General features: G+C 39.2%; 2 protein-coding genes across 2 annotated transcripts; both read left to right on the forward strand.

Annotated features, from left to right (window-relative positions):
- The first annotated feature begins 1453 nt into the window (after positions 1 to 1453).
- LOC137192164 (trace amine-associated receptor 13c-like) lies at positions 1454 to 2956 on the forward strand. Its single transcript, XM_067602675.1, has 2 exons — positions 1454 to 1745; positions 2137 to 2956. The coding sequence occupies exons 1-2, from the start codon at positions 1570 to 1572 to the stop codon at positions 2954 to 2956; spliced, it is 996 nt and encodes a 331-aa protein (XP_067458776.1). The 5' UTR covers positions 1454 to 1569.
- A 6498-nt stretch (positions 2957 to 9454) lies between these two features.
- Positions 9455 to 11424, forward strand: LOC137192165 (trace amine-associated receptor 13c-like). The gene is made up of 2 exons (XM_067602676.1): positions 9455 to 10220; positions 10605 to 11424. The coding sequence occupies exons 1-2, from the start codon at positions 10045 to 10047 to the stop codon at positions 11422 to 11424; spliced, it is 996 nt and encodes a 331-aa protein (XP_067458777.1). The 5' UTR covers positions 9455 to 10044.
- Positions 11425 to 24668: the final 13244 nt, after the last annotated feature.

Consider the following 24668-nt stretch of genomic DNA (forward strand, 5'->3'; position numbering starts at 1 on the left):
CTCAGACGCTGTACTACTGATCTGCTGGGATCCAAACGCTCCATACACACCCACGCAACGGCCGACTCTGAGGCGGCTTGTTTTGCTGTGATTAACATCTTCAACCAGCACACTTGCAGAGTGCTCTCAGAGAGATGGACATCTCGTTCCAGCGAAACAATAATGATACCAAACTTTTCTATCTTTACAGAGACTCTACTTTCGTCACCTCTCCAACCAGCAGCTCAAATTATCCCGCTTTTCCAGGTTCACTGTCTAATGCCACCCCAACGCACGCCGCACACCAATGATGTCACCACGCTGCCGGCTACAACGCCATCTTGACACACGCTGCACACCTATGACATCACCACACTGCGCGCTATAACGGAGCCCTGACTTCTTCAGCCCTGGCTAAGGGCCAGGTTGCATTCCACACATATTTTCTGAATTAACCCCTCGTCCCAATTCTCCTGCTTATTTCTTAAGTGCTTGTTTAATTTTTATTGCTCATACTGATTCACTTTTCTGTCATTAGGTTTTTATTGAGATGTTTTAATAGTGGTTTAATTTCACAACAGTGACAAACACCAGGGCTTAGGGCAAACACTGTTGTTACCTGGCTGTCACCAGTGACGGCAGATCAGGGAGACATGGATCATGCTGCTCCAAAGGGTGCTCTCATGCGTCAACTGTGGAGGCTGTGACAGGGGAAGTCGAAGACGGAGGGGCAGGGGCTCGTGCTTTCTTGCAGATTTAGAACTCAGATGCAGTTGTCCAGCATTACAATGCGCTTTCGATTGAGAATTGATACTATGGGTCAAACTAAAAAATTAAAATATAAAATTAGAAAGAGAAATAGAAAAAAACTGTCTTGCAACAAAGGCACTTAATTAGTCAGAGGCCAAAAGGGCAGGTGCTTGAGCACCACCTGCATTTTATCTGTGCACGTGCTTGAGTATTACCACATTGTCATGGACTCATGGTTTTTGGACTCTTTGTGTTTTTGTTCTCTTGGTTACACTTATGTTGTCCAGTCCTTTTGGTGAGAGAGAGGCACTGAGAGAGGGAGGATTGCAGGCAAAGTGATGAGGATGATGAAGGTGTGATGTGCAGAGTGAGAGAGGAGGGACATCAAGATCAAAACAGGGGTGTCTGCAGAGGGGTCCATGCAGACCCTTGAGGATATGGGCGGACAACAAAATTTACATCTCACAGACCAGCGTGGACCCTCGTCGCCACCAATTCATGCAGAATTCATGCAGGAAGCATGAATTGGCCTTTAGTGTCAGGTGTGCAACTATGCCATCTGTGGATTTAAAGAGAGTCATTCCCTCACTGCTGCATGAGATGTACTTTGCATAGATGAATAAGAAAATAAATAAATAAAACATGGGTTAAGTGACATAAGGGCAGAGGTGGGAAAAATGAAGATGATGAAGGTGTGTTGTGTAGATTGAGGGAGGAGCGATATCGCAGTCCAACAGGGACTAAGACGGTTGGGAAAAGAGAATGTGAAGAGAAAGTGGTTGTATGACTCAGAGTTCTAGTCAGATAGCTGCCAGAGCTGCAGCTCTCTCATGATCTCTGATGATGGAGGTCCAGGAAGGAGCGGAGCTCTGCTTTCCACAACTCCTCAACACCTCCTGCAGAAGGTCAACATCTTCTGGATCTGAAGTTGTGTTTCGGATCATTCTGCTGTCCTCCTTCTCTCTGCTCATTGTGGCTCTCAACCTGCTCGTCATCATCTCGGTCTCCCACTTCAGGCAGAGATACAATTATCTGCAGATCCTACATTTTTAAAACATATTGATATTAACAGATTTAAAAGAGGAATTGTGTTTGAGCTACTACTAAGTAATGTTGCACCTTAGAACATTAGACTAAAGTTCTGTCTTGCTGAAAATGTTTTTGTAAAATAAATTTCAAATGTCTGACTTTGACACTGGAGACAGTGGTTCATGTCCTGTCTCCCCCCAATAATCAATGTATGTCAACCTTAACCAAGTAGTTTTGATTGTCTACACTTAACCATGTGTTAACTTTAGATGAGGCAGATCAGAAAATGCTGATAGTTTTTTTGGAATACTTGTTTGAGTTGTTTTATCATTTAGATATAAGGACTCAGTTTAATGATGCATTTCTCTTTTCCTCCAGGCAGCTCCACACACCCACCAACCTCCTGCTCCTCTCTCTGGCTGTATCAGACATTCTCGTGGGCCTTGTGGTGATGCCCGGAATAGTTTTCCGGCGAACATCCTGCTGGTTTCTTGGTGATCTCATGTGTTCTCTGTTTAATTATGTGGCCTTCATCATTACCTCTTCCTCAGTAGGAGACATGGTGCTGATATCAGTTGACCGCTATGTGGCTATTTGTGACCCTCTGCATTACACCACCAGAATCACTGTTAGAAGAGTTAAACTCTATGTTTGTCTGTGTTGGCTCTTTTCTGCCCTCTTCAGCATTGTCTTTACAAAGGATGAACTGACTCAACCAGGTAAGTATAATTCCTGTCACGGAGAGTGTGTGTTTGTCATTGAATATGTTTCAGGACTTGTTGATCTTGTTCTGACCTTTGTTGTTCCAGTTACTCTCATCATAATATTGTATATGAGAGTGTTTGTAGTGGCTGTGTCTCAGGCTCGTGCTATGCGCTCTCACGTTGCAGCTGTGACACTCCAGGTTTCACTGACTCTAACATCAAACAAATCTGAGTTGAAAGCAGCCAAGACTCTTGGTATTCTTGTAGTTGTGTTTCTAATATGTTTCTGTCCATATTATTGTATTTCTCTTGCAGGGGGCGACACTTCATTCACTAATCCATCTGAATTCTTTTTGGGTGTTCTGTATTATTTTAACTCCTGCTTGAACCCTGTGATATATGCCTTGTTCTACCCCTGGTTCAGAAAAGCTATTAAACTCATTGTGACTCTTCAGATACTGCAGCCTGACTCCTGTGATGCCAACATACTGTAGAGAGGATGTGGAGTGACTGAGATGAGATCTGCTCTACAAAGACTTTTACTGAATTGAAAAATTTGTGAAAAAACCTTCTCCTTCTGTACATATGAACAATACATGAGAAAAGTGTGCATTACTCTAGTTATTGTCACTTTAACATAGGAATTACAACCTATTGCATATTTAGGATAAAATAATTATTATGACAAGTTATCACAAAATAATGATTATGTTCTCCACTGTTTCATTATATTAGTGATTGTATGTTTTTTCTCTCTCCTGCTGTTTTCATTTTAGACAGACAGAAGAAATCCCCCTCCTTGGAGGGCTGGTGTTACAGTTAGAGACCAACCACAAAAATGAGCAGCTTTAGAAATAGAAAACTAAACAATGGAATTATAATTTTTTATCCCTGTATCCCACAAATATGACAGACGAGGTGAGTCTATCAAAATACGGGGAAAAAATTGAGCAGTGTCCATGAACAAAACAACAACGACAGCTGTTTAAATACATCTGTAAACTCAAATCAATCAATCACAACCCTTTGGGTATCAGATTTTAGAATTATAACCTACATGCTGGAAACTGACCCAGTTCAAACATGCAGAAACCTAAATAATCAGCTCAATTCTTGCTATTGCATCTTATGTGATCACAGATGCTGTTTTGGCCTCATAGAGTATTCAGGCCACAGATCAGAGAACAGTCATGAAGATACATTTAGTATTACAGATTAAAGCTTCCTTGTTGAAACTAACAAAATATCTCAACCTTTGAGACATTATAACTGACACATCAGCAGTACTGTCCAGGGTTTGAACTGCTTTGTCAGAATGCTTTTTCATAGAAAAAATAAATATGATAATACAAGTAAAGAATCATTTGCATCCAAGAAAAGAGGGAGAGAGAAAAAAAGGTGCAGCAGCAGCTGGTCCCAGAGGAGAAGTTTTCAGATAAAGTAAAAGTAAGCAAGCAATTTCACAGATACTGTAAAATTACAAGTGAACATCCTGCATTCAAAGATTTACTTTGATAAATTACAGGAGTAATTGAACCATATGCTGAATTTCCCCTCTAAAAATGTTTTAATATTACATTACTGGATTATTCTGAATTGGATGAGTTTATTTTACGACTTCTAATCCTGTTGTATTGTTTATTCAAGAATAGTGCATCATGTAAACTGGTAATGTTTTATAAGTAAAATCATAATCTGTAACTAACTAGAACTGTCAAATGTTAAATAAAGAGAAAATATTTCCCTCAGAATAGTTTTGTAGTTCAAGTAGAAAATGGAAACATTCATGTAAAGTACATGTAGATTATTCAAAAATGAAACACTGTTGAAGAATGAAAGGCACAGATTAGTGCTGGTAAATTCCAGTGTTTGAGTTGACTCGGTATACTGGAGTACAGACTTCTAAATGTATTTCGAGGTTTCCAGTAATGGGTGTTGCACTTCTCAGGCCTCTACAATGCAGGATAGTCTAACCAGATGTGTTTGTATTAAGTGGTAGTAAATACACTTATGCTTCATTATCCTCCCAAAATATTAGGCTGTATGCTAAATACAGCAGATATTTTGTTTTTTATTTACTTACAGGGATAATTGTGTTGATGCTACATGTGTATGATTTTTGCATTAAAGAAAAATACAGACTCATATTTGTATCATGTTTCAATCCAAATGCAAAACAATTATTAACAGGCACTAAATCTAACTATGCTATCAGGCTAACAAGTACTGAGTTTACTATCTACAGGTGTTGATTGTTACCACCACAGTGTAAATGACACTTAATGCTTGTAAACTGAGAGGAATATAGTAAAAACTATTTTAATCAGGATTTGAAAACAACAGCAGGGAAAATATCTCTTATTACTACTGTACAAAAATTTCATTATCATTTGTAATCATATTTCTCTTACTCTTTTATATGTATGCGACTTAATCCAGATAATTAGTAAATTCAATCAACTGTGTGCTGTGTTTCAAGAAAAAAGAATGTGTATAATTCCATATGAATTTGAATGCATTCACATCTTATATTAAAAATTGTTTATCTTCTGTGAATACTAGCTACAGTAAAACTATGTCGCACTAAAATGTCTCAAACCTGCCTAATTACTACACAAGAGAGAAACTAAAATGAAGCTGGTGGTGTTAGATGTCAAGACCGCTCATGTTTACATTCTCCTTTATGGTGAAACAGAAAATAAATTCAGAACCCTGCTGAAACAAACAACTGAGACCAACAAGGCTGGTCAAGCTGGTTGACCAGGTTTGTTGGTTTAGAGGGGTTTTGGACACTTTAGCTGGCCAGGATTGCTGGTTAAGCTGGTCAAAGCTGGACAAGGTTGGTCCAGCTGGTCACCATTAGGTGGTCAAGCTGGTATGATCTTGAATACACTTTAGTTGGGACTGCTTGGTGGTTGAGCTGGTCATAGATGATGATGATGCACACAAATTTCTCAAAGAAGTAATTGACATAGTTGGCCGCAGTATTTTATTGATTATCAACAGTTCCCTAGAGAATGGACTTTTTCCTTCTATTTTTAAACATGCTGTGGTGCTCTTTTAAAGAAACCTAACCTTGATCCCTCCGTTTTTAATAATTTCAGACCAATTTCTAAACTTCCCTTTTAAAGCAAAGTTTTAGAAAAAGTGGTTTCAATCCAACTTTTAGCTTTTATGTGTCAAAACGACGTCTTTGAGAAATTTCAGTCAGGTTTTAGAGCTGTACATAGCACAGGAACTGCCCTCCTCAAGGTAATTAATGACCTCCTTTTAGCAGCTGACGGGGGAGAGTGCAATTTTAATTCTTTTAGATCTAAGTGCAGCTTTTGATACAGTTCCACACTATATTAGTTGACTGTCTTGCGGAAGCAACGGAGGTCTACAGCACAGAGGTATAACATATATCAGGCTTTGGATACACACACACACAATACTTGTAAGTTGGATCGATTCATTGATGGTTCGGCTCTGCACATAAGATTTGTTGACAATATAGAAAATCGCCAGCTTTATCCTTTAAACCAACACCTTCAAAAATAGTTGCAAAGTGAGTAGATCAACATGGTGGATCCACGTTTCAGGAAGAAACACAAATGAACCTTGTTGTATAAAGATGTTCTGAAAGTTGTCAAAATAGAGTTTAACATGTCACTGTTCTTCCTGGGCTTTGACTCCATCAGACGATGATGTGGACACATTGCAAGAGAACATGTCATCAGAAGAAGATTCAGAGTCACCAAAAGATAGCAACTCGGACTGTTCAAATGATCCATTTGGGAATGGAGTATACAGGGATGGACACGCCTCTGGTGGCCACAGGTACAACATCAAGGGCTGAGGCAGTACTGATGATCATGACCTATGCAGCAAGGCATCAAATAACTGGATCTGCCCTTAAACTTATCACTTATTTGAACAAGATGTTGTACCAGGGTCAAAGTATGCCTTTATTAAGTGTTTCAAAATAACATGGATAAATCAACTTTCATTTTTACTGTAAGGCCTGTAAAGCCAATTTGGGAAGTCAAAATGATGTGTTAGAGAACAGTGTCACACAATGTTCAGGATGTAATTCACCAGTTTTCCCAAACACCCTGGACAATGGGAGCTTCTTTATCAGTGCCCCAATAGCTCCCCAGATTCAGTACATTCTTCAAACTCCAGAGTTACAGAGCAAATTGAGCTACAGGGTGGACAGACCAAGCAAAGCAGAAAACATTATATCAGACAGTGACCTGTACAAAGTGCTGTCAGCACCAGGTGAAATTTTATTAGATCCTAACAATCTGTCATACACGTTCAATCCAGATGGTTCACCTCTTTACAAGTCATCCAAATATTCCATCTGGCCCATTCACCTTCACCTCAATGAGCTGCCACCAAACACTCGGTTCAAACATGTGATGTCGGCTGGGTTGTAGTTTGGATCAGTAAAGCCTCAGATGCATGTTTTTCTCAAGTCTTTTGTAGATCAAGCAAAAGTACTTGCAACCAAGGGAGCATTATGGAGAAAGGATGGGAAAGTTGTCATCAGCAAAGTTGTGGGTGTCTATTGTGTTGATTCCGAGGCCAGACCAGCAATGCAGAACTCTACACAGTTCAACGGGTGTTTTAGCTCTGGGCTCTGGCTGGGTCTCTAGCTTTTCTCCTTGTTTCTGTTTTTTCCCTGTCTTCCCCTGTGTGTCCTCCTCCCCTGTCTGTTTGTGTGTGTGTGAGTGCAGCTTCCCTGACCTGGCACCTGGGTTCAATTCCACTCCTGTCTACGATCAGCTCCTCAAGCCACAGCTCAAATACTCCAGCTCTCCTTCCACTCATCGCCAGATTGTTCAGTCACCTTAGTGGTAGCTACACTCTTGGCCGCTCAGTATTATCTATACTGGAGTTATTTTCATATGCTTTCTTTTTGGTTCTTCCACTAATACGACTTCTACTGTGCCCAGGTCTCCAGTGTCAATCCGTCCACCCGGTCATCTGTTGTTTTTCAGCTGCAAGCCCATTCTCCAGCCACACCATGCCGAGCGCACACAGCCACCTGCCTCTCTCTGCCACACATTTCTCTTTGCTTAAACCCGTATCTGAGCCTTCAGAGCCCATTCAAACCTACATAAACCAGAGACTAGCCATGATTCTCCACAAGACCCACTCTTTACCACCAAATCAGGCAGAGTCGTTACACGTTCCTGGTTACAATTCAGCGATTTCTCCAGAACCATACTCTGGCAACTTATTACATATCTGAGCCACTTCAACCGCTTCCAGACAAGTAATCTCAGATCACCCCCCCCCCATTACTTGATCCCTCTATTCCTAATCCCTTCATCAGGTTCTCCAACCCCATCCATCACTCAACATCTCAGCTCTCTTTCATTATCTCAATTAAACTATCGAAATCCATATTATTGTTGTTGGCATGGTCATGGTTAGTGAAATTACAGATATGGACTGTTCTCCTGATATGAACTGATATGCACATTTATTGGGACACTGTTTATCTTTTGCAATTCATTTTTCAGATGGACATTGTTTGCATCACAAACACAAAAACTTCATATGTTAAATGTGGTTGATATCATCTTTCATGGGTTTATAGTAGTGATTATAAAGGATGTTGCTGTGTTTCTGTAATGTCATAAGACCATGATTTCAGTAATTTTAGGCCATATAAGCATATTTGTTTTTACCCCCTGCTCATATGCCTAGTATACTGTTTTTCTGTTTCCCATGTACCTAGCTGTGACAGTGCAGTTATTTTCTCTTTCGCGTTAGAGATGAGATTTATTTTTCATAAATTTCGAAATGAGGACATTTCATCTGAAGAGAGAGAAGAATGTAACATGAAATTTATTTTTGTGAAGAACTGTTTGAAGATTATCTTATTTTGGTATTGGCTGGGTGTTTAGGATAGTTCAGATTGGGCGGAGTGATACGCTGCACAGTGAAGTGATGTATCAAGTCTGAGGGGTTCTACTGTTTTGAATGGACGGAAAAGTACACACGTTACTCTCTGAAAGAGTTGTCCCCATGCTGTTTTCCTTGCTGACCTGAAATAGATTTAATCAAGTTAACGTTAACAATACACCAACATTACAGTATTGTTGAGTTATTGAGTTTTGTGTTGAGAAATGTTAAAGATATTAAAATCGACAGTGAGGAAAATACTCATATGTAGCGCATCCAGTCCACCCATCAGACTGGTAAAATTAGAATAAAACAAAAACAAGGATAAAATCTTATGATTAAATGTTGAGTGATGAAGCGGTTATAGTTAAAGATGAATGACAAATGAGAAAAACAATACAGCCCCTGTGCTCCTGAGTCCCTGATAGAAAAAAAAATGATGAGATGATGATGAGAAATGAGATGACAGGATATCGAAATATGATTGCATAGACTATTAACCATGTAATGCATATTTATTTATTTCAGTTGCCTGCCAAAGGAACTAACTAGCCTACCTGACAATGCTATTTTACGCCAGGCTAACTCACTTGTTGTTAAGCTTAATGGTGGGTTGTTGCCTTAATTAAGTTGGCTGTATTGAGATGTTTTAATAGTGGTTTAATTTCACAACAGTGACAAACACCAGGGCTTAGGGCAAACACTGTTGTTACCTGGCTGTCACCAGTGACGGCAGATCAGGGAGACATGGATCATGCTGCTCCAAAGGGTGCTCTCATGCGTCAACTGTGGAGGCTGTGACAGGGGAAGTCGAAGACGGAGGGGCAGGGGCTCGTGCTTTCTTGCAGATTTAGAACTCAGATGCAGTTGTCCAGCATTACAATGCGCTTTCGATTGAGAATTGATACTATGGGTCAAACTAAAAAATTAAAATATAAAATTAGAAAGAGAAATAGAAAAAAACTGTCTTGCAACAAAGGCACTTAATTAGTCAGAGGCCAAAAGGGCAGGTGCTTGAGCACCACCTGCATTTTATCTGTGCACGTGCTTGAGTATTACCACATTGTCATGGACTCATGGTTTTTGGACTCTTTGTGTTTTTGTTCTCTTGGTTACACTTATGTTGTCCAGTCCTTTTGGTGAGAGAGAGGCACTGAGAGAGGGAGGATTGCAGGCAAAGTGATGAGGATGATGAAGGTGTGATGTGCAGAGTGAGAGAGGAGGGACATCAAGATCAAAACAGGGGTGTCTGCAGAGGGGTCCATGCAGACCCTTGAGGATATGGGCGGACAACAAAATTTACATCTCACAGACCAGCGTGGACCCTCGTCGCCACCAATTCATGCAGAATTCATGCAGGAAGCATGAATTGGCCTTTAGTGTCAGGTGTGCAACTATGCCATCTGTGGATTTAAAGAGAGTCATTCCCTCACTGCTGCATGAGATGTACTTTGCATAGATGAATAAGAAAATAAATAAATAAAACATGGGTTAAGTGAAAAAAGGGCAGAGGTGGGACAAATGAAGATGATGAAGGTGTGTTGTGTAGATTGAGGGAGGAGCGATATCGCAGTCCAACAGGGACTAAGACGGTTGGGAAAAGAGAATGTGAAGAGAAAGTGGTTGTATGACTCAGAGTTCTAGTCAAAAAGCTGCCAGAGCTGCAGCTCTCTCATGATCTCTGATGATGGAGGTCCAGGAAGGAGCGGAGCTCTGCTTTCCACAACTCCTCAACACCTCCTGCAGAAGGTCAACATCTTCTGGATCTGAAGTTGTGTTTCGGATCATTCTGCTGTCCTCCTTCTCTCTGCTCACTGTGGCTCTCAACCTGCTCGTCATCATCTCGGTCTCCCACTTCAGGCAGAGAAACAATTATCTGCAGATCCTACATTTTTAAAACATATTGATATTAACAGATTTAAAAGAGGAATTGTGTTTGAGCTACTACTAAGTAATGTTGCACCTTGGAACACTAGAACTATTCTGTCTTGCTGACAATGTTTTTGCAAAATAAATCTCAAATGTCTGACTTTGACACTGGAGACAGTGGTTCATGTCCTGTCTCCCCCCAATAATCAATGTATGTCAACCATAACCAAGTAGTTTTGATTGTCTACACTTAACCATGTTTTAACTTTAGGCAGATCAGAAAATGCTGATAGTTTTTTTGGAATACTTGTTTGAGTTGTTTTATCATTTAGATATAAGGACTCAGTTTAATGATGCATTTCTCTTTTCCTCCAGGCAGCTCCACACACCCACCAACCTCCTCCTCCTCTCTCTGGCTGTATCAGATATTCTCGTGGGCCTCGTGCTGATACCAGGAGCAGTTCTCCCACAAACATCCTGCTGGTTTCTTGGTGATCTCATGTGTTCTCTGTTTAATTATGTGGCCTTTACCATTACCTCTTCCTCAGTAGGAGACATGGTGCTCATATCAGTTGACCGCTATGTGGCTATTTGTGACCCTCTGCATTACACCACCAGAATCACTGTGAGAAGAGTTAAACTCTGTGTTTGTCTGTGTTGGCTCTTTTCTGCTCTCTTCAGCATTTTCTTTACAAAGGATGAACTGACTCAACCAGGTAAGTATAATTCCTGTCAGGGAGAGTGTGTGTTTGTCATTGACTATATTTCAGGACTTGTTGATCTTGTTCTGACCTTTATTGTTCCAGTTACTCTCATCATAATCTTGTATATGAGAGTGTTTGTAGTAGCTGTGTCTCAGGCTCGTGCAATGCGCTCTCACATTGCAGCTGTGACACTCCAGGTTTCACTGACTCTAACATCAAACAAATCTGAGTTGAAAGCAGCCAGGACTCTTGGTATTCTTGTAGTTGTGTTTCTAATATGTTTCTGTCCATATTATTGTGTTTCTCTTGCAGGGGGCGACACTTCATTCACTAATCCATCTGCATTCTTTTTGGGTATTCTGTATTATTTGAACTCCTGCCTGAACCCTGTGATATATGCCTTGTTCTACCCCTGGTTCAGAAAAGCTATTAAACTCATTGTGACTCTTCAGATACTGCAGCCTGACTCCTGTGATGCCAACATACTGTAGAGAGGATGTGGAGTGACTGAGATGATATCTGCTCTACAAAGACTTTTACTGAATTGAAAAATTTGTGAAAATCCTTTCTTCTCTTTCTGTACATATGAACAATACATGAGAAAAGTGTGCATTACTCTAGTTATTGTCAGTTTAACATAGGAATTACAACCTATTGCATATTTAGGATAAAATAGTTATTATGACAAGTTATCACAAAATAATGATTATGTTCTCCACTGTTTCATTATATTAGTGATTGTATGTTTTTTCTCTCTCCTGCTGTTTTCATTTTAGACAGACAGAAGAAATCCCCCTCCTTGGAGGGCTGGTGTTACAGTTAGAGACCAACCACAAAAATGAGCAGCTTTAGAAATAGAAAACTAAACAATGGAATGATAATTTTTTATCCCTGTATCCCACAAATATGACAGACGAGGTGAGTCTATCAAAATACGGGGAAAAATGGAGCAGTGTCCATGAACAAAACAACAACAACAGTTGTTTAAATACATCTGTAAACTCAAATCAATCAATCACAACCCTTTGGGTATCAGATTTTAGAATTATAACCTACATGCTGGAAACTGACCCAGTTCAAACATGCAGAAACCTAAATAATCAGCTCATTTCTTGCTATTGCATCTTATGTGATCACAGATGCTGTTTTGGCCTCATAGAGTATTCAGGCCACAGATCAGAGAACAGTCATGAAGATACATTTAGTATTACAGATTAAAGCTTCCTTGTTGAAACTAACAAAATATCTCAACCTTTGAGACATTATAACTGACACATCAGCAGTACTGTCCAGGGTTTGAACTGCTTTGTCAGAATGCTTTTTCATAGAAAAAATAAATATGATAATACAAGTAAAGAATCATTTGCATCCAAGAAAAGAGGGAGAGAGAAAAAAAGGTGCAGCAGCAGCTGGTCCCAGAGGAGAAGTTTTCAGATAAAGTAAAAGTAAGCAAGCAATTTCACAGATACTGTAAAATTACAAGTGAACATCCTGCATTCAAAGATTTACATTGATAAATTACAGGAGTAATTGAACCATATGCTGAATTCCCCCTCTAAAATTGTTATAATATTACATTACTGGATTATTCTGAATTGGGTGAGTTTATTTTACGACTTCTAATCCTGTTGTATTGTTTATTCAAGAATAGTGCATCATGTAAACTGGTAATGTTTTATAAGTAAAATCATAATCTGTAACTAACTAGAACTGTCAAATGTTAAATAAAGAGAAAATATTTCCCTCAGAATAGTTTTGTAGTTCAAGTAGAAAATGGAGACATTCATGTAAAGTACATGTAGATTATTCAAATATGAACCACTGTTGAAGAATGAAAGGCACAGATTAGTGCTGGTAAATTCCAGTGTTTGAGTTGACTCGGTATACTGGAGTACAGACTTCTAAATGTATTTCGAGGTTTCCAGTAATGGGTGTTGCACTTCTCAGGCCTCTACAATGCAGGATAGTCTAACCAGATGTGTTTGTATTAAGTGGTAGTAAATACACTTATGCTTCATTATCCTCCCAAAATATTAGGCTGTATGCTAAATACAGCAGATATTTTGTTTTTTATTTACTTACAGGGATAATTGTGTTGATGCTACATGTGTATGATTTTTGCATTAAAGAAAAATACAGACTCATATTTGTATCATGTTTCATGTTCAATGCAAAACAATTATTAACAGGCACTAAATCTAACTATGCGATCAGGCTAACAAGTACTGAGTTTACTATCTACAGTCCAACAAGCTAATAGGCTAACAAGCACTGAGTCTACTGTCTACAGGTGTTGATTGTTACCACCACAGTGTAAATGACACTTAATGCTTGTAAACTGAGAGGAATATAGTAAAAACTATTTTAATCAGGATTTGAAAACAACAGCAGGGAAAATATCTCTTATTACTACTGTACAAAAATTTCATTATCATTTGTAATCATATTTCTCTTACTCTTTTATATGTATGCGACTTAATCCAGATAATTAGTAAATTCAATCAACTGTGTGCTGTGTTTCAAGAAAAAAGAATGTGTATAATTCCATATGAATTTGAATGCATTCACATCTTATATTAAAAATTGTTTATCTTCTGTGAACACTAGCTACAGTAAAACTATGTCGCACTAAAATGTCTCAAACCTGCCTAATTACTACACAAGAGAGAAACTAAAATGAAGCTGGTGGTGTTAGATGTCAAGACCGCTCATGTTTACATTCTCCTTTATGGTGAAACAGAAAATAAATTCAGAACCCTGCTGAAACAAACAACTGAGACCAACAAGGCTGGTCAAGCTGGTTGACCAGGTTTGTTGGTTTAGAGGGGTTTTGGACACTTTAGCTGGCCAGGATTGCTGGTTAAGCTGGTCAAAGCTGGACAAGGTTGGTCCAGCTGGTCACCATTAGGTGGTCAAGCTGGTATGATCTTGAATACACTTTAGTTGGGACTGCTTGGTGGTTGAGCTGGTCATAGATGATGATGATGCACACAAATTTCTCAAAGAAGTAATTGACATAGTTGGCCGCAGTATTTTATTGATTATCAACAGTTCCCTAGAGAATGGACTTTTTCCTTCTATTTTTAAACATGCTGTGGTGCTCTTTTAAAGAAACCTAACCTTGATCCCTCCGTTTTTAATAATTTCAGACCAATTTCTAAACTTCCCTTTTAAAGCAAAGTTTTAGAAAAAGTGGTTTCAATCCAACTTTTAGCTTTTATGTGTCAAAACGACGTCTTTGAGAAATTTCAGTCAGGTTTTAGAGCTGTACATAGCACAGGAACTGCCCTCCTCAAGGTAATTAATGACCTCCTTTTAGCAGCTGACGGGGGAGAGTGCAATTTTAATTCTTTTAGATCTAAGTGCAGCTTTTGATACAGTTCCACACTATATTAGTTGACTGTCTTGCGGAAGCAACGGAGGTCTACAGCACAGAGGTATAACATATATCAGGCTTTGGATACACACACACACAATACTTGTAAGTTGGATCGATTCATTGATGGTTCGGCTCTGCACATAAGATTTGTTGACAATATAGAAAATCGCCAGCTTTATCCTTTAAACCAACACCTTCAAAAATAGTTGCAAAGTGAGTAGATCAACATGGTGGATCCACGTTTCAGGAAGAAACACAAATGAACCTTGTTGTATAAAGATGTTCTGAAAGTTGTCAAAATAGAGTTTAACATGTCACTGTTCTTCCTGGGCTTTGACTCCATCAGACGATGATGTGGACACATTGCAAGAGAACATGTCATCAGAAGAAGATTCAGAGTCACCAAAAGATAGCAACTCGGACTGTTCAAATGATCCATTTGGGAATGGAGTATACAGGGATGGACACGCCTCTGGTGGCCACAGGTACAACATCAAGGGCTGAGGCAGTACTGATGATCATGACCTATGCAGCAAGGCATCAAATAACTGGATCTGCCCTTAAACTTATCACTTATTTGAACAAGATGTTGTACCAGGGTCAAAGTATGCCTTTATTAAGTGTTTCAAAATAACATGGATAAATCAACTTTCATTTTTACTGTAAGGCCTGTAAAGCCAATTTGGGAAGTCAAAATGATGTGTTAGAGAACAGTGTCACACAATGTTCAGGATGTAATTCACCAGTTTTCCCAAACACCCTGGACAATGGGAGCTTCTTTATCAGTGCCCCAATAGCTCCCCAGATTCAGTACATTCTTCAAACTCCAGAGTTACAGAGCAAATTGAGCTACAGGGTGGACAGACCAAGCAAAGCAGAAAACATTATATCAGACAGTGACCTGTACAAAGTGCTGTCAGCACCAGGTGAAATTTTATTAGATCCTAACAATCTGTCATACACGTTCAATCCAGATGGTTCACCTCTTTACAAGTCATCCAAATATTCCATCTGGCCCATTCACCTTCACCTCAATGAGCTGCCACCAAACACTCGGTTCAAACATGTGATGTCGGCTGGGTTGTAGTTTGGATCAGTAAAGCCTCAGATGCATGTTCTCAAGTCTTTTGTAGATCAAGCAAAAGTACTTGCAACCAAGGGAGTATTATGGAGAAAGGATGGGAAAGTTGTCATCAGCAAAGTTGTGGGTGTCTATTGTGTTGATTCCGAGGCCAGACCAGCAATGCAGAACTCTACACAGTTCAACGGGTGTTTTAGCTCTGGGCTCTGGCTGGGTCTCTAGCTTTTCTCCTTGTTTCTGTTTTTTCCCTGTCTTCCCCTGTGTGTCCTCCTCCCCTGTCTGTTTGTGTGTGTGTGACTGCAGCTTCCCTGACCTGGCACCTGGGTTCAATTCCACTCCTGTCTACAATCAGCTCCTCAAGTCACAGCTCAAATACTCCACCTCTCCTTCCACTCATCGCCAGATTGTTCAGTCACCTTAGTGGTAGCTACATTCTTGGCCACTCAGTATTATCTATACTAGAGTTATTTTCATGTGCTTTCTTTTTGGTTCTTCCACTAACACGACTTCTCCTGTGCCTAGGTCTCCAGTGTCAACCCGTCCACCCGGTCATCTGTCGTTTTTCAGCTGCAAGCCCATTCTCCAGCCACACCACGCCAAGCACACCCAGCCACCTGCCTCTCTCTGCCACACAACCCCTCTCCAGCCTGCCTGCTCCTTGCCAGTGCCAGCACCCCTCCCTTCTACCCTCCATAACCAAAGGTTGCTGGTTAAACCATCTTTTTCTCATCCAACTGTCTGTTTTCCGTGTCTGCTTTTGGGTCCAAAAAACAACCTCAGTCGTAACAGATGGCATCTTTAATACGGTTGTTTTAGGTGGTATATTAAAGCAATAAGTGAGATAGAACAGCTTGGTTATGGTTAACAGGTTATGATTCTTGGGAGATTCTCTGAAATTTGTCTTGGGCCCCAAGAAGGCAGGGGAAAGCCCTAAAAGGTTGTATTTGGGTTGTTTAAGTCAATCTTGGAATCAAGCATTTCTTGAGTGCAAGTGTAAATTTTTAAATACGTACATATATTCAAAATCTCTGTTGATTTATGCAGTTCTCTATACAGAGATATGTCCGTTTAATATTGAATTTTTAATTTTGAGTGCAACCTGCTTCACCTGCCTGACACAAGCTTGACCAAGTTGGCCTACCAGTTACACCAGCTTGACTCAGCTTGACCAATCTTTTCTCAGCTGGCCGACCATCTATTTCTGCTTGACACCAACTTTTCCCAGCTGGCTGACCAGCCTGACCTCTGGCCCAGCTGAGGGACTAGTTCAATCAGGATGGCCAACTAGCTGCACCAGCCTATCACCAGCTTAACCAACACGGTTAACCAGCAAAACCAGCTTCAAACTAGCTAAAACAAGCAACCATCTTGAGTTGGTTTAAGCTGTTTTTTTCAGCAGGGAAAACCATTTCTATGCTCTCATATGGATATCTCCGATTGGTTTATGGTATTGATAAGGTAAAGAAAACATAACACAAAATAATGCAGTAGTCTATAAAGGTAACACAAGATCCACATTTACAATTTGACTAACCGCTAGCCTACTATGCTAACTTAGTACGTTAACTCACCAGAGATTCACAGGTTTTTCCCAAAAGCAGGTACATCAACATCAAAATAATCCTCCGGTCTCCCAACCAGTAAAATGATAAGAAGAAAAGTTAACTAAGTGTCTTAATATCATAAGCTTCTGGCACAACTTGTGGAAGCTCCTGCATTCTTCTCTATAACTCTCTCTGAGCAGCACTTACATAGTGTCTTTCTCCATGGTTCAACCTTGACTCTCTACAGTACTGTCACTAGCACTACACTGTGTTATAGCGCCCTCTAATGACCATTTATGGGATAACTCTACCTGTCAATTTAATGTGGTTACATTTGCATATTGTCATGGAAAAGTCCTTCAGCTGGACCAATAGGTCTTCAAGTCTTCCACAACATATTTATCCCAAAAATTAAGATATTCCAATAATCCAGAAATACACTGAAACTGGTGTTCATTGCAATATAATAATAGATTTACTATGTATTGAGCAAAATAGTAAACTGAGGCTGGTCCATGAATCACAGTCACAAAAGCACTTGCTTATATACCCAATTCAACTACTCCTTCTGTGAAGCTTATTCTTATCTTATCTTCTAAGACTCCTTGTTTTTGCAGTTCCTGGTATTTTCCACCATTAGTTACAAGTCTTTCGTACACTGAGCTATTTTATACACCAACAGTTATGGTTTTGATACAGTCGCTCCTCCCATAATGACGTCATATGATGACCTTCAGTATGTTGGCAATGATTCAATATAGCTCATTTGAGTCACCATTATTTCTGGATCCTCCTTAAAGTAAAAATAAAAATAAATGGCTCTTGGCCTTTAATGATTATCTGTCATGATTATTGACTTTTACTGATTCATTGTCATGATGATTATTGACTTTTATTTATTCATTGTCATGATTACTGACTCAAGAAGGTAGAGAATATCTTCTCTACCTGCAACGGTGGAGTCAGTCACACATGTTGTTGAGGGAAATCTCTCATTGTTTCATTCATATATTTCATTGAGTAACTTAGGTTTACAAAATATTGCAGAATATACTGTTTTCACAGTCTTCTGACCTACGGAAATAGCAAGCCATTAACTGTACTTATAAGATTCAAATCTTAAATATAACTGATCCAGCCAACAACAAGTCTTCAAAAATTACAAGGTGTGGAGTGTGTACAATATTATGTATACTTGAAGTAAATATTCAAAGTCTTTGGCGTGTGAGAGTCTCTCATATCCATTTCCCTGTGGTATTTGTTAATATCCCTATGTCACTTACTGGTCCTAAGAACACTAGGCAACTGCCGTGCCGAACCAGAGTGACAGGTTGTTTGTTGTGGCAAAATCCTCTTTGCATGTTGTGGCAAATCCTCTTCTCACTCATCCCAATGGGGAATCACCTGCTCCAGCAAGAATTCATTATACCATCCAGCATCCTGCCACATGAAATAAGTACCTACTAGGGATGTGCAGAGGGCCCAGTATTTGTATCTGTCTTTGTTGAGGCAGCAAAATTATTTGTATTTGTATTTGTATTCGAATTAAAGTGGAAAGAGGCTTAAAAATCCTGTTTTTGTTTTTATTATGCTTTTAATTTTAGAAAATTCGTCTTCATCACTTTCCCTGCAACCCTCCCTCTCTGTCCTACCCCACCTCTTTTATTCTCTATGCTTATTTTCTTTCTTTTGTCCTCCCTCCGCCCCTTTTCTTGTCACTGCCCATGTTTTAACTCCAATTCTCATCTCCATCTACACAAAGTGCATCTCATGCAGCAGTGAGGGAATGACTCTTCTTAAATACACAGATGACATGGCTCTAGTTGCATGCTTTTCGTGTCCATCTGCACGGACCCCACTGCAGACAGACATTCACGTGTAGGTCTTGATGTCCCAACTCCCTCACTCTGCACATCACACCTTCATCATCTTCATCAGTTTCTGTGCAACCCTCCCTCTGTCACGGGAGAGGGCTTACGTGTTTTTTTTTTTTTTTACAAGAGCGAGAGAGGAGGCAGGAACCATGATCCATTTGTTGTTGTGTTTGCTTGCTCTTTTTTGAGGAAAAAAGAAACACAAAAACTTGGCATGGACAATGGACTTCTTTTGCCTGTGTATACCATGCCCATGGTGTCTCAGTGGCCCTTTGATTCTAAGTTTGATTTAAGTTTGATTTGGATTCCTGACACATGGCCACTACATAAACTAAAAAAAGCCCTTGGATTCAAAGGAAGGAGTCATCTCTGGACTCGTTGGAGCCTGTTGGAATTTGGATGGATGATCAACAGGGATTGTTTTATTCATTACCTTTTGGATATGGCATCAGTGGGAAAAATGCTCCTGACCTTTGTATGTGAGAATACTCAAGCACATGCACAGATAGACCCAAGGTGATGCTTATGCACCTGCCTTTTGGGCCTCTGACGAGGTAAGTGCCCTTTTTGCAAGACATTTTTTTCTTTTTCTAATTTTATATATTAGTTTTTTAATTTGGCCCATGGCATCAATTCTCAATTAAAAGCGCATTATAAAGCTGGACAACTGCCTTTGAGTTCTAATTCTATGAGACCACACGAAAGCAGTAACTTCAACACGGCTGAAAGCGATACGGAAACACTAAAATAAAGCAGATATTGCCGATCCAAACAAGATCAGGAGAGAAACTTAACTTCAAACCACAGAGATTTATTTAGAAGATACAAAAGTACACACAGAACACACAGAAACAGCTTTCTCTCTGGTCTCCAAGACGGACACACATGTCTCACAACACACCACTTGTTTGAGGGGGAGGAGGGGGGGTCTCATGGGTTGGCCGTGGTCAGCACTGAAAGCAAGCGGGATCACACCAGCCCAGCTCGCCTTGGTTATACCCTGCTGTGAGGCTGAAGTGGAGGCATGTTTCATCGTGGGTTAGTTTGGCTAGCTGTGTCCAAAGCAGACCAACCTGAGCTAGTGGAAAAACCCTTTCTGATGGAGTTGGGAATGCTGAACATAATCGCTATGCAATACTCCTATGCACAACTGCCGTTCATAAAAAAGAAAAAAAAAACAAAACAATAGACTTTAGTGTGTGTCTTTGTATGAAGAAGTGAATCTGTACAGCCATTAATCACTACTGTTGTTTTTTCTATCTTTTTTCTGCATTATACTGAGTGTCCGACACATTACATCAGGGACCAGCCAAGAGACTTAGTGCATAGTTGTCAATGCTTACCTTCAGAGCAGGGATACCACGGAGCCAAAAATCTTCTAGCGGATCACTTTGGAAATGAACATAAAATTGTATCTGCTCACATGGAAAGGATTCTCAGCTTGACACCTGTTAAAAGTGAGGATATTAAAACAGTACAATCATTATCCCTATTTCTTTGATGATTATCAAATTTAAAAGAGAAAATGGTGCATATGAAGGAATTGGACCCACAATCTAACACGAGGACCATTATCTTGAAACTTCCTTACAACTTAAGGGAAAAATGGAGAAATCTTGCCTGTGATCTCCAAGGGTGAAGTCGTGAGACAGCAGTGTGTACTGACCTTGATGCCTTTATCAAAAAGCAACTCTAATGCCTCCAATGCTAGTCATGTAAAGCAAAGGAAAAAGTGAAGCAGTTTTGCCACCAGTGTCATTCCTCCTCTACTCACAACTGTCTGTTTTGTTGACAAAGTAGTCACTCACTTGATAAATGCTCATATTTTAAAGTAAAAGAACACTGGGACAAGATTAATTTCACCAAGGAAAAATGAATTTGTCTCAGGTGCCTGAATGTATAGGCCACACAAGCAAAGACTGCAAAACAAAGCACCTTGGAAGGATAAAGGAACATTCTCAGAACAAGCCCAACAGTCTCTGTGCCCTACATGTGTTTCAACTGCAATGTCTCAGACCTGTGGCCATATTGGGGCTGGTTATGAAGATGATTCCATCTTTTCTATTGTTGCACATCATGAGCCATATACATATCGATATATATATATCACCCTGAACAGTGTTGGAATTAAAAGATATTTTATTATCAATGCATGTCAATGTTTGGTTTGCAACGGAACAAAACAAAATAGTTGTGAAAATAACTGCATTCATGCTTATTCAACAAAGACATTTTAAAACAGTCTGGACAAAATTATTGGTAACCTTTAGAAGTTGTAAGAAATAATTGATTTGTAGTGATACTTTAAGCAGACTATTGTGTTTAAGGCTTCCTGGTATAAGACCCAGGAAGACCCCACTTCTAAGAGGGAGACACAAAAAAGCCGGACTGGACTTTGCCAAAATGCATGTTGACAAGCCACAGTCCTTCTGGGAGAATGTGCTTTTGACAGATGAAACAAAATCAGAGCTTTTTGGTAAATCACACCAACCCTATGCTTACAGAAGAAACAATGAAGCCTTCAAAGAAAAGAATACCATGTCTACCGTGAAACATTGAGGAGGCTCAGTGATGTTTTGTGGTTGCTTTGCTGCCTCAGGCACTGGGTGCCTTGAATCTGTTAAGGGCACAGACTGGATGAGAAGGAAACTTTGGACCATTCTGAAGTGACCTGCTATGAGTCCTGATCTGAATCTCACTGAACATCTGTTGAAATAGCTGAAACTTGCAGCTGGGAGACGACACCCATCAAACCTGAGAGAACTGGAGCAGTTTGCTCAAGAAGAGTGGGTCAAACTACCAGTGGAGAAGTGTAGAAACCTTAATCAGAGTTACAGAAAGCGCTCAACAGCAGTTATTGCCTCCAAAGGCTGTGCTACAAAATATTAAGTTAAGGGTACCAATATTTTTGGCCATGCTATTTTAATTTGTTTTATTGTATTAAATAATATGCTAAGTTGTAAATCAAAAGCAAAGTTTCAGTTATTTTCAATGTGAAATAAAGAATGATGGATACCATATACTTCTGTCAGTTTCAAATTAATACAGAGAAAATTTAGTTGTTTTTTTGTTTTTTTTAAAAAAAGCTGGAAGGGTAACAATATTTTCAGCCATGTTATGTTATGTTAATCTCCATAACATACGCTGACATTGATTCACTCATTGGAACTGATGCCCAAATGGTGATGGAGCCCTGGGAGCTAATAAACAACCAGGATGAAGGACCCTATGCAGTCAGAACCAGGTTGGTTTGGTCCTTAATGGTCCACTTTGTGGTGGACAGCAGGAGTAAGGCTGCCCTAATGTGACAGCCAACTAAATCTCTGTTAAAGACCTTCAAGAAATGCTGGTTTAACAGTATCTTTGACTTTAATGAGAGTTCAGTGCAGCTGAATTAGACTGATAGAAAGTTAAAAGGCAAAAGAGACTTTATCACTGGCTCGAGCAAAAAAAACTGCAGACTGGGCAGGAGGAAGAGATGGAGGAGAGCAGAGTGAGAGGCAGGAGAGACAGAGGCTGACAAACTCACAGAGAGAAGAGATCACTTGTGGTATTAACCTTGTGGTATGTTTTCTCTCTAGTACAAAAACACACTCAGTAGTTATTAGCTATTACCTGTAGAAGAAGTATATATTTTTGTGGGGAACCCACCCATGAGATGTGACTAGAAGTTTATTATGAACTCATCCTTGATGGACCTTGGTTTCTCAACTGCTTTACTCAATTTCTGTCATGGGTAAAATAAATCAATGGCTCTATCTTCTGGCAAGTTAGCAGGCGAAACAAACAAGCACCATGAGAAACTACAACCATAAATTTGGGCTCTAACGTGTGTTCATGAATCACTGACAGTTTAAATGTGCAGATAATACTGCTGTATACTGAATAATCCTCCTCAGTGCATAAAAAACAAAGAGAAGGAAGAATTCTACAGTCACCAGTAAAGTTAGTACAATCAGAGATGAGTTCTCTTGACTTTTATTTTAACTTATTTTACATTTTAATTGTTTACATTTGTGTCTACGGCACATTATATTTACTATTTATTATTTACAGGAATAACAGTCTCTGGCTTCTACCTATGATAATGTTACTGAGCAACATTTGACAGCTCTAGTTACGTACAGATTATATATATAGTATTATATACAGTCATTTTGTGGTTTGTCTCCAACTGCAGCCCTCTTCTGTCATAAATGAAAATGGCAGCAGAGAGAAAAAAATATGCAATAAGTTATAATTCCTATGTAAAACTGACAATAACTAGAGTAATGCACAGTCTTTTCTCATGTATTGTTCATATGTACAGAAGGAGAAGAAAGGATTTTCACAATTTTTTGAATTCAGTAAAAGTTTTTGTAGAGCAGATCTCATCTCAGTCACTTCACATCCTCTCTACAGTATGTTGGCATCACAGGAGCCAGGCTGCAGTATCTGAAGAGTCACAATGAGTTTAATAGCTTTTCTAAACCAGGGGTAGAACAAGGCATATATCACAGGGTTCACCAGTAAAGTTAGTACAATCAGAGATGAGTTCTCTTGACTTTTATTTTAATTTATTTTACATTTTAATTGTTTACATTTGTGTCTACAGCACATTATGTTTACTATTTATGGGGGGGTCTACATATATGGGTAATCTGTGTGCATATATGCATAATGTCATTACACAGAGCCAGCAAAATCCTTTTTAAAACCACGTTTGCATAAAGCAGTAACTAACCATCGCTTCTGTATCACAGGAATAACATTCTCTGGCTTCTACCTATGATAGTGTGTGATGCCGCACCCAGACATCTGTGCCTTTCATTCTTCAACAGTGTTTCATATTCGAAAAACCTGCATTTACTTTACATGAATGTTTCCATTATCTACTACTTATATTACAAAACAATTCTGAGGGAAATATTTTCTCTTTACTGAGCAACATTTGACAGCTCTAGTTACGTACAGATTATGATTTTACTTATAAAACATTACCAGTTTACATGATGCAATATTTTGAAAAACAATACAACAGTATACAAAGTCGTTAAAGTAACCAATTCAGAATGATCTGGTAATGTAATATTATAACATATTGAGACGGGACATTCAACATAGTAAGTCCGCTATTTTTAATATTTTAAGTACATTTTGCTGCTAATACTCCTGTAATTTACCCAAGTAAATCTTTGAATGCAGGATGTTCATTTGTAATTTTACAGTATCTGTGAAATTGCTTGCTTACTTTCACTTCTACTTTCTGAAAACGTATTCTCTGGGACCAGCTGCTGCTGCACCTTTTTTTCTCTCTCTCTCTTTTCTTGGATGCAAATGATTCTTTACTTGTTTTTGATATGATGAAAAAACATTCTGACAAAGCAGTTCAAACCCTGGACAGTACTGCTGATGTGTCAGTTATAATGTCTCAAAGGTTGAGATATTTTGTTAGTTTCAACAAGAAAGCTTTAATCTGTAATACTAAATGTATCTTCATGACTGTTCTCTGATCTGTGGCCTGAATACTCTATGAGGCCAAAACAGCATCTGTGATCACATAAGATGCAATAGCAAGAAATGAGCTGATTATTTAGGTTCCTGCATGTTTGAATTGGGTCAGTTTCCAGCATGTAGGTTGTAATTCTAAAGTGTGATGTTGTGATTGATTGATTTGAGTTTACAGAACAGCTGTTGCTGTTGATGTTAACAGATATTTCATTAATGTGGTAACTCTTTCTCCTATTTCAGCTGTAGTGTGAGGTTATGCAATACTTTTTTGGTACAGAATGAACTGTCAAGTGGATTGAAAAATGCATCATGTTAAAGTCTTAAGTCTTTGTAGAGCAGATCTCATCTCAGTCACTCCACATCCTCT

The sequence above is a fragment of the Thunnus thynnus genome, chromosome 11 (assembly GCF_963924715.1).
Source record: "Thunnus thynnus chromosome 11, fThuThy2.1, whole genome shotgun sequence".
NCBI lineage: Eukaryota > Metazoa > Chordata > Actinopteri > Scombriformes > Scombridae > Thunnus > Thunnus thynnus.